We start from the raw sequence: 9,751 nt of genomic DNA, 5'->3' as shown, positions 1-9,751 counted from the left end.
TAGACATTTTCACGGACCTCGGTGAAACCAGTGTGACGGCCGCGGGGCGGGTTACGGGCACAGAGTTAATACACAAAGTTTCGGACGTGATAATTCGCAGCTTTCCCTGTGCTAGCATTTTTTTATATCCTCCTTGGCTAGCACAGTCCAGGATCCAATATGGCAGTGCCCACGACCATTTCTGTGAAAAGCTCTATTGCCTTTCGCACGCATTTATTTTCCGAGGCACAGGAGGAAAAGTAAAAGTCTTGCATTATCGTTTAAACCAGCTGCAACTGTTTAAGTTGCTGCTTATTCTTGGGACTAAGTCATCACTGCAAACAACAAATCTACTGGTAACTACTTGCCTGCACAAATACTTATAGGTTACCAGCAAAATTTACAGTGCTTAAGCTTGCCAGGATACACATTCACACAAAACCACATAGTTTGTTGCCACACAGCAGGCAGCCTTTATTTAAAACTCTCCGCTCAATCACAGGACTGACAGCAAGAACTTTATGATAAGCTAAATGGCCAAATGAGAGCCAACTAGGGAGCTTTACACAACTGTTCTTGAGTGTAAAAAAAAAAAGACGGACATTAGCAACAACTATGCAGTAACTATCAATTATCTGTAAACTTTTCTGTGTGTGCACTTCTCAAACAGTGCTACAAAATAATGGTTAGCACATCTGTTACCATTACGGGCATGAAATCCAGCACGAAAATTTTCGAAATGTACTCAAACCAGTGCACCAGCCGAGTGTGTGTGGACCTGCAAAAGCACTTTATATGCTTGTTGTCTTAAAACCGTACACCACTTCAACCAGTGGGTCATGGAAGGAACGCTGCTACAATCCTTTTGATAGGAGCTCTGCACATGGGACAGTTCCCAGTTACCATATCTGAGCAGTCTGTGCATAAACAAACATGGCCACACTCCAAGACCATCACCTCCACAGGGTTTGTGCGGCAGATGACACAGGTGGGGTGCTCCGAACTTGAATCCCGATTGAGCTTTCGCCGTTGCTTCCTTGCTTCTTCACGGCGTATCGAGTCTTTCCTTTTCTGGGCCTGTGCCTGTTTTGCCTTCCACCACGTGAACACCAGGTAGCAGGAGAGGCCCAGCGCTGTGCACCCAAGCACCATGCTAACAACACGCAGCACTCCGAGTTCAGAGCGCAGCTTTGATACGAGAGCAGGATGGCTGAGTTGCGTGAGGTAATAGCAAACCCCGTCAGTTGGTGGAACCAGCTTGACTGTACCATCTTCTGCAACAGTTAGAGTGCCAAATGCTGTCAGCGCAGAGCCCTCTTCAAGAAGGAACTCCTGTTCTTCGATGCCCTTGGTCTGTTCGCCTCGCAGCCAGCCAAAAAACACGCCGCTGAGGCCTTCTCGATTTGGGATGAAGTTCTCGTAAACACAGTTTACTGGCACATTTTCACACTCCAATGGGTCCACTACTTCCACCATCATACTGCTGTGCCGTGATACCAGGCCAAATGGTACAAAGTTGAGGATGCGTTGTATCTCCCGCTGGGTCTGTGACCTTAAAAAAAAAACTTTATTTTAGTCATACAAACACAAAATGAACCCTGACTTCACATATGCACACGGGTGCCTTCAATGTTCAGTTACCAATGTTTACTGCCTTTATTCTTTATTTCGGATAAACGCTAAGAGAAATTTGGGCAAGTAATCCTGAATTACTTGCCTGGTCACCGGTTAATCTTTATGACCATAGAGAAAAGAAACCAGAGAATGCATGCAGAAAACTAAGGAAAATGAAAAGGCATTATACGTAACAATGATAATGCCTCTACCATGCAGTGATAAGATAGAAAAAAAAAAATGGGAGAAACAAACCACAAGGGAAACTTTACCGTCAGTAGACCGTAAAGGACTAGTTTGTAGACCAATGGAGGAATTATCCACGGGTCAGGAGAAATTCACGGACACCCACCAAGCACTGCAGTGGGTGTCCGTGAATAACGGATAACGAGCCATTACAACATTAAAAAAAAAAAATTTTAACTTCACCTTGGCTTAGTGAAATGTAACTAGTTTAGAAACTGCTGTCCCGATATGCTGAACACAACTATAGTTATCAGAATGCAGAAAATCAAGGCAAGTTATGGCTAACCAATCTAGCAAACAGCATCACTAAGTAGTGATGGTGCCTGCATGAAAAGTAAAGACAGTGCTAATAGCTCCCAAACTGAATTTTAACTCTGCAGTACTTTACATGTAACTACAGGTTGGATTGTTTGTTGTTTTTTCTTACTCTCAGATAATTCAGCATACTTTTTCGGTATTTGTTTCAATATGCTGCTTTTGGTTATTTTCGACAAATTTATTTTGTACATATTTTCAGTTTTCAACAGTGACAATACAGGGTGTTCAAGCTAACTTTAGCCAAGGGTAAAAAAATAAAAAAAATATTCAGGTAGGCCAGGAAAACCAGTTGCATAGATTTTCTAGCCATCTTGCACACTACAGGCAAATTCTTTTTTTACAACTAATTGAGTAGTAATTAATATAATTTTTTTTCTAAATTATTAAGTATTGACTTTAGAAGATAAATGTGATTTGAAAAGCTGGAAAGCACGATCAGAAACGTCTTTTCTATTTATGTGGTAAAGAAGGCGTAACATGCACTTTTCTTCAAGCTTCAAAGAAAGTCCACAAAATACAAAAAAAAAAAAAAAGGAAAAAAGTCCCGTGACTGACGCATTCACACATCATGATTGTGCTGCTTTCAATGAACAAATTAAGCCGCGGCATGGCTTCATGGCCCCGTTGTAGCGGTAAGCCATTATGCCCGCGATGGTGTCTTCGCCCATGGCAGCCTGCCGGGACACGTGACGATGCAGGTTGTAGTGAGCTCGCCGTGCTTGCTGCATTCATCACTAACATATCAGCCTACTACAGAAACTGGGCCATTGAGACTGCAGCTAATTTTGTTCACTCAAACCGAGATTGGGAGCATCTCAATAGTGGCGCACGAATGTACTAACACCATGATAGTTTTTGTATTTTGCAGGCTTTCTGTGCAGCTCGGAAAAAAGATATATGTGAGGCTTTCTCTATCGTGAATAAATGGAATGGGGTTTTAGAAAGTGATCTCCAACTTTGAATATCACATTTGTTAAGTTAAATGCACTATTTATTAAATTAGAAAAATTATCTTAATTACTAATTAGTCTTGTAATGCTGTTGTGTTGCCCTTTTTTGCGCATAGTCTTTCATGGCATTACAAAATTCAAGACAACTAGCCTGACAATAACTCTTGTTGAAGTACTAATTAGTCAATTGCAATATAAAATAAAATGCCTGTGGTGTGCCAGACGGCTGGCAGCTGTAGGCAAGCAGTTCCCCTGGCTTACCTCAAATGCTTATTTTTTTTAATCCTTAGCTAAAGATAACTTGGACACTCTGTATATAATGCCTCTGTGCAGTCAAAAGTGATGCAGAATTTACTTTTAACCCCATTTTTCAACCAGTAGCTCATGTAGCAGAATTAACAATAGCATAAATGCTCATCCTAAGAGGTATCTGCACAGCAAAATGCTGTGCAATGGGAAGAAAAAGTAAAAAATGTGAAAGGTAAATTATTCTGCTGTGATATAAAAAGGGATGTGGCAGCTTAGATCTAAAAACTTGGTTGCCGTATTCTGGTTGCACTATGCACTAAACGAGAGGACAGCGCATCATATAGCGGTTAGGCGGTGACGGAACTACAGCTTAACTGTAACAGAAGCCAGAACATGACAGTTTTGTGCCGTTCATGTATGGCTTAACACTGATGGTTACATGCTATGGCGAGACGGCGCTATGCTAGTCAACAATGGTTAGATAAGTAGTAGAGCCTTCCAATCTGTGACGACGGTCTGGGTTCGCAGATCAATCCCTCATAACTAACAATCACAGTACTAAATGTGTCTCACTTTTGTGTCACAAAGTTCCTAGTTTGAGAACTTCCTTAATTTTGTTCTGTAGCTTACTGTTACCGGTACTGAATAGCCACTTAGTTTTAATGTGCATGCCAAAAATATTGTCCTTTTTTGGTTAAAATTGAATTTCAAAATGTGAATTCGGCGTACATCGGCATACCTTTGTTTCTCAGTTTAAACTTGAAAGTACAACACATAACATATGATACAGTCTGTACAAATGTTAATAGTAGTGTGCAGTGGCTTGAAAATAACATAAAATAATGTTTGCCAGCTGCAAGAGATGCCGAGGGCCTGCAATGTGTAAAGCAGCAGCCTGACTCATTGGTTCATCACTCTACCCAAAAAGAACAGCGCGCAAGAATAAATGCACGGAGATGAAAGCAGCAGCCTGGACTCATTGGCTCATCACTCTACCCAAAAAGAACAGCACGCAAGAATAAATGCACGGAGATGAAAAGCAGTAAAGGCTGCTGCAAAACCACATAAAGCAAATGGTGAACCATCCTGGCAAAATGCAATAATTCACGACGAATAACGCTCCATCAGCAGATGGTAAAACAGATTTTAATTTTATCTACTGGTGGCAGGTTATATCACATTTGCACTGCCTGTTATATTTTATATGTTCACTGATGGCAGCTCAAAAAGTGAAGTGAAGCAGCAAGCTAGGCCCTTGTTCTAACTTGTGTCCCTTTTGAAGTTGTTCCTTTCAGAAATATTTCACAGGCAAAGGGGATGATATTGAAAGAGAAGCAAATTAGAATTTGGACCCTGACAGATACAAGTCCTAGTGGATCCTATTCTCTACGATAACTGCTTTTTAGTAGTAAAGAAAAACATGCAGGCTGGCAGAGAATTTGCGACTGTGGTGTATCGCCAATAGTCTGGACGTAGGACCTGCCATCAGGCAAGTTCCTTTCTGCACAGCTGCATCACTTCATTGATGGTACAGCTGGCACTATTTATGGAAGCTATCTGTAATTGTACATAACCTAAAATAACTATTGCAATAAAACAAGGTGCTTTTGTCATGTCTCTTTATGATTGAAAATGCTTGTAACTGTGACTGGGGGCTTTATGTGACCACAGAATGAATGGGGATGTTTCAGCTCCATAGCTACTACTCCGCTGCCATAGAAAACAGTCACACAGTATAGTTTAGTTTTGATCATGGTGTTGTCAAAAGCTCCGAAAACAAACCTTTTGAAAGCTAGAATCACCTTCTGATTTTGCAAGTCGGTATCGGCAATTAATTTTCAGCATGAACCTCGGACAGTATGCTGTACCACCAAGCACTTAAAAGTGGTAGAAAGCAGTCTTCAGTATGGATGGCAAGCGTTTGAAGTGAGTTGAATATTATAAACTTTCTCTGCCACAGACATATTTTTGTTGTCACATATTAAAATACCTATAAAGTGCCAGAGGATCAATTTTTGCCAAGGAAAATAATTGAATAGAGTTGCCCTTAGTGCCCCTTTAACTCTGTGTTTGGTGGTAGATGTCTGAGCATGTGTACAAAAGTTTGATTATGCTGAAATTTCCAGAAGTCTGTAGCTTGTTCAGTTTTTAAGGCAGTAACATTTTCCACAACATAACTGCCCCCCCCCCCCCCCTTTTTTTTTTTTCTGTAATATTGGGACAAGGGATAATAAAATGCTTTCAGTTCAGAACTTTTACCCCACATTTTTACTGTCTGGGCATTACAGCATTGTGATGCCCACATACTTACCAAAACCGGGACACTGGGCTCCACTGGATCTTGTGCTCAGTAAGGCAGCACTCCTGGATGACAGCCTTGGCATGGCGCATGTGCCTGCTTTTAATAGTGTCACCCAAAGCCTTAACATGTCCCCTGATGACAGCGTGCACGGCAGTGCCATCAGGATACTCTTCACGTAATTTGGATGCTAGATGGTGATCAATGTCAAATTGACGAGCCGTCTGCAAAGGCAAAGCAAGGCACGTAATTCGCATGACAAGCGAAACAAACGCTCTTTAACGTGAAGTCACGCAGGAACTAGCACCTTGAAGAGGTTGGAAAATTTCGAAAGAATTGCTGTATAAGGTGTGTGAGCAAGTTTTTTTTTTCTTTAATCAGGCAAGGTGCGACCAACAAAACAAAGTTGAAGAATGCCATAACCCATGATCTTTCTTTTTCCGGTAAAGCCGCAATAAGTTGCCGTAGTAAGGCTCCGGATTAGATTCCATAAAATATGTGGCGATATTTTTAGTCTCTGCAAGAGCAACGCTCCTCATTAGGCTTTCCCGTAATATTTCGCTAACAACACATCATTGAATTTACTATTCCCCATGTTTCCGGCTCGAAGTTAACAGCGTGTCAAGCAGGCTCATCAAGACCTCACTGCAAAAACAAACTCTCTCACCTGAACTGCCTCGAAGTTGGTCACTTTAGTTCGGTATGCCTTGTAGATCACACTAAGTGTAACGAGGTTGACACCCAAGCAAACATTTTCTAGCGTGAGGTACTGAGAGAGCCAATCAAACGGCATGATGCGGCAGAGTATTTATCAAACAGAAGCAATTATCCGTAATTTAGTTCCTCTAACCTCGTCATACCCAATACATAGAAAACACGGCCAAGGGAACCCGGCAAAATAAAAGCTTAATACAAAAAGAAAACTCACTTCTCTTTGTTATTTGACAACTCAATATGTGGCAACTAGATTTGGCCAAACCTCAGCAGTATTATTTTTGGTTGTGGATATAAAGTGGCAATAATAAAAAAAGAAAACAAATATAAATGCTAAAAATGAGAAAAAAAACACGTTTTATTGTTAGAGTTATGTCTCGTTTTAGACTAAAATCAAAACAGAACAGTGAAGAGGGAGTGAGGATAGTGAGGAGAAGGCGGGCGCACATTTGAGCGCCATAATTGAACTTGTTAAGCGTGGAATCTAGGTCCATGTCAGTGGAAATAAAGTCTTCTAATTCACTCACTCGAAAGTGTGGATAGGGCCTGTACTCCAAAAAGATTCATTTAAAATGACGATCAATATTTCATTTCATCTGACGTCACATCGGCTTGACAGTAGCATCAGACGGAAGCAGTAAAAGTAAAAGGCAGTTTTACGGACTAGTAAAAGAAATAACAATGGGTGCATAGTACAACCAATACTGAGGTCTGGTCAGTTGAAAATGCTCAATGGATAATTGATTTTTATAAAACGTGGCCATTGGTGTGGCCAGGTTTCAAAGGTTTCATGCATCTATTGGCACAAGTAAGTATTCCACTTGTAACATTACAGACCGCGAAGTTGCATACACGAGAGTTCGAGTTGGCAGCGAACCTGCACTGTCTGAAGTTCATTTATATGAGACAAGCTCTCCGCGGCGAGCACGAAAGATGAGGGCATGCCAACGCCACAGCCAGGCTTCGAAGGGACAGCAAAATGGAGTGTCGGAAACTGCGCCCGCCCGACGTATCCTGTCGATTTTCATGACTTGGCTCATAGCTAACAAAGCCGACACATTGCTCTGATGGATACAGTTATGCACTACATATATATGCCTACTTGTCAGCTCTTGACTGCATACTCACAACGTACAGAAGTCACAGGCTCCGCAACTTTCGAGCAGCTGAAAAGACGTCAATTCGCCAATTCTTACAACGACGAACTCCTGCAAGTGACAGAAATCGCTGTCTTCACTCCCGGTTGCACGCGGCCAGCACTTGAGACATAGATAAGTTGTACAGCCAGCACCACTGTCACTCGTGCATGCTAGCGACGGCGACAGTCGGCGCGACGTACGCCAGCGGATCAAGATACGCATTCGATCGATGCCTTAGCTTCGCTTACACATACTAAATAATCAACCTCGCAATCTGTAACCTTGATCTGTCGTAACTTAAGCGAGCTATGAGTACTAGCATAAGTACGAGATATGAGTACAAACTTTGCAACAAATTGTGGCACGAGAAGTATTTACTCGAGCAGATGTATAATCCGGTATATGCAAGGACATCAGCTACCCTTCTCTCTGCGCAAAGAAAAAGGCTCCCGTTGTTTCACTCAGTTCACTAACTGGTTCAAGCACCACGGTACTGCAACATTCCAACATTGAACCTAAAAGCTGTACCTTTTATGACTATTTTCAACGGGGCATGCGATGAAATTGCGAAGGTGATACGTTATGACAATGGGCTTATGAACAGCCAAAACACAAGCAGCGTGCAAGTTCAGCACTCCACCATCCAATTTTGTCAAAAGCTGTGCCGCCCCAATGCTAGCAGTGCAGTCTGATTGAGCTTGCAAAAAGCAAGAAAATGGAAGATAAGTGCTGAACTTAACTCCGGCGCCCAGGAATTTCAAAGGACAGTCGTCATTTACACAAACACAGCTATGGGCACATACTTGCATCAGTCATGTTTTTAACCTCCCAGAATTGAGTGATGTCAGCGGGGGTTTCGTCTTTATTTCGCGGCTCCAGATGTACACATCAGTTGCAAAAACTGCTGGTCATTTTGCGAGACTGCCAAAGAAAGAGTTGCAGAAAAAGTCTACTGTCCATCCAGGAGCCTCAGGACAATTTGGAGGGTTGACCCTAGGCCACCAAAAAGAAAAGTCTACTGGCCACCGCGCAAACGCAACACAAGATGGAGGGTTGACTCTTTTTGTATGTTGTAGTCGGACAGGGTGCGGCCGTCCTCAAGCTGCTTGCCAGCGAAGATGAGACGTTGCTGGTCAGGCGGAATGCCTTCTTTGTCTTGGATCTTGGCCTTGACATTCTCAATTGTGTCACTCGGCTCGACCTCGAGCGTGATGGTCTTGCCAGTGAGTGTCTTGACGAAAATCTGCATGCCACCGCGCAGACGTAGGACGAGGTGGAGGGTTGACTCCTTCTGAATGTTGTAGTCGGATAATGTGCGGCCGTCCTCAAGCTGCTTGCCAGCGAATATGAGACGTTGCTGGTCTGGCGGGATACCCTCCTTATCCTGAATCTTGGTCTTGACGTTCTCGATTGTGTCGCTGGGCTCGACCTCGAGAGTAATGGTCTTTCCTGTGAGGGTCTTCACAAATATCTGCATGGTGACTGATCTATAGAGAGAGAAAAAAAAAGAAACAGCACGGTGAGGCATGAAGTAAAGAAAACGGTGACTCACTCATGCTGAACATATCAAGGCCGGAAAGGCGCCTACGTAAGTCTGACAGTCCTCGTTCGAAGCCTAGCAGGCGACCTTACGAATTTATGAGCGGCACAAAATACCATGGGCGCGTATATTCAGTTAGATACAACAGAAGTACCTCTCTACGACAGCCCATCAACGATTAGTAAAACATGGCATCAAGTTGTATTACGCCAACGGCGCATTATAAGTAGATACAGAATACGAAACAGCGCCGCGTATTTCAACAGTGGCTACGTTTCCTGCTAGGAAACGAGTGCAGCAGGATGATGGCTCATTAGAGCTGATTACCGAACGTGTTCGCAAAACAATCACTGGAATGTGCTCTCGAGGCTTGCATAATCACAGCAGCAAAGAACCTTAACGAGAAGCGCTTAGCACACAACGGCACATTAGGCTTACCTTAAGGCTGGAAGCTTTCACTATGCTGAAAACGTGGAGCCAACCATATGATGAGTTAACCAGATAATTTGAAACCAGCTACTGCTGCTGTCGGTGGTTGCACAAATTTGGAACGATTTCGCGTGCAGGCAGCGTGATCATGATGATGATGATAATAATGATGACATCAGACAAAATGGCACATACCCAGGGGGGGGGGGGGGTATTGGCTAGGGATTGCAAATATTAATGGTAAAATGCTGGTGTATTCAAATATGTATGGGTG

General features: G+C 42.8%; 2 protein-coding genes across 2 annotated transcripts; both read right to left on the bottom strand.

Moving 5' to 3' along the window:
* Positions 1–428: 428 nt before the first annotated feature.
* On the bottom strand, positions 429–6,577 carry LOC146196592 (mitochondrial ubiquitin ligase activator of NFKB 1-like). Its single transcript, XM_084598346.1, has 3 exons — positions 6,323–6,577; positions 5,668–5,879; positions 429–1,531 (listed from the first exon to the last, which is right to left on the bottom strand). The coding sequence occupies exons 1-3, from the start codon at positions 6,446–6,448 to the stop codon at positions 817–819; spliced, it is 1,053 nt and encodes a 350-aa protein (XP_084454472.1). The 5' UTR covers positions 6,449–6,577; the 3' UTR covers positions 429–816.
* A 1,882-nt stretch (positions 6,578–8,459) lies between these two features.
* On the bottom strand, positions 8,460–8,985 carry LOC146196591 (polyubiquitin). Its single transcript, XM_084596376.1, has one exon. It carries the CDS (start codon positions 8,983–8,985, stop codon positions 8,524–8,526), a length of 462 nt encoding a protein of 153 aa, XP_084452502.1. The 3' UTR covers positions 8,460–8,523.
* Positions 8,986–9,751: the final 766 nt, after the last annotated feature.

Source organism: Amblyomma maculatum, chromosome 3, assembly GCF_055883805.1.
Source record: "Amblyomma maculatum isolate TAMU_Amacu chromosome 3, ASM5588380v1, whole genome shotgun sequence".
In the NCBI taxonomy this organism is placed as follows: Eukaryota; Metazoa; Arthropoda; class Arachnida; order Ixodida; family Ixodidae; genus Amblyomma; species Amblyomma maculatum.
Note: the sequence above shows the minus strand (reverse complement) of the source record. Positions and strands in the feature narration are given on the sequence as shown.

Excerpts from the sequence above, each read along its gene's own strand:
- LOC146196591 (XM_084596376.1), bottom strand. The coding sequence starts at position 8,985 with ATGCAGATATTTGTGAAGACCCTCACAGGAAAGACCATTACTCTCGAG.
- LOC146196592 (XM_084598346.1), bottom strand. The coding sequence starts at position 6,448 with ATGCCGTTTGATTGGCTCTCTCAGTACCTCACGCTAGAAAATGTTTGC. Across the intron at positions 5,880-6,322 it reads CCAACTTCGAGGCAGTTCAG|ACGGCTCGTCAATTTGACAT; the intron begins GTGAGAGAGTTT and ends TTGCCTTTGCAG. Across the intron at positions 1,532-5,667 it reads AGCCCAGTGTCCCGGTTTTG|GTCACAGACCCAGCGGGAGA; the intron begins GTAAGTATGTGG and ends TTTTTTTTTAAG.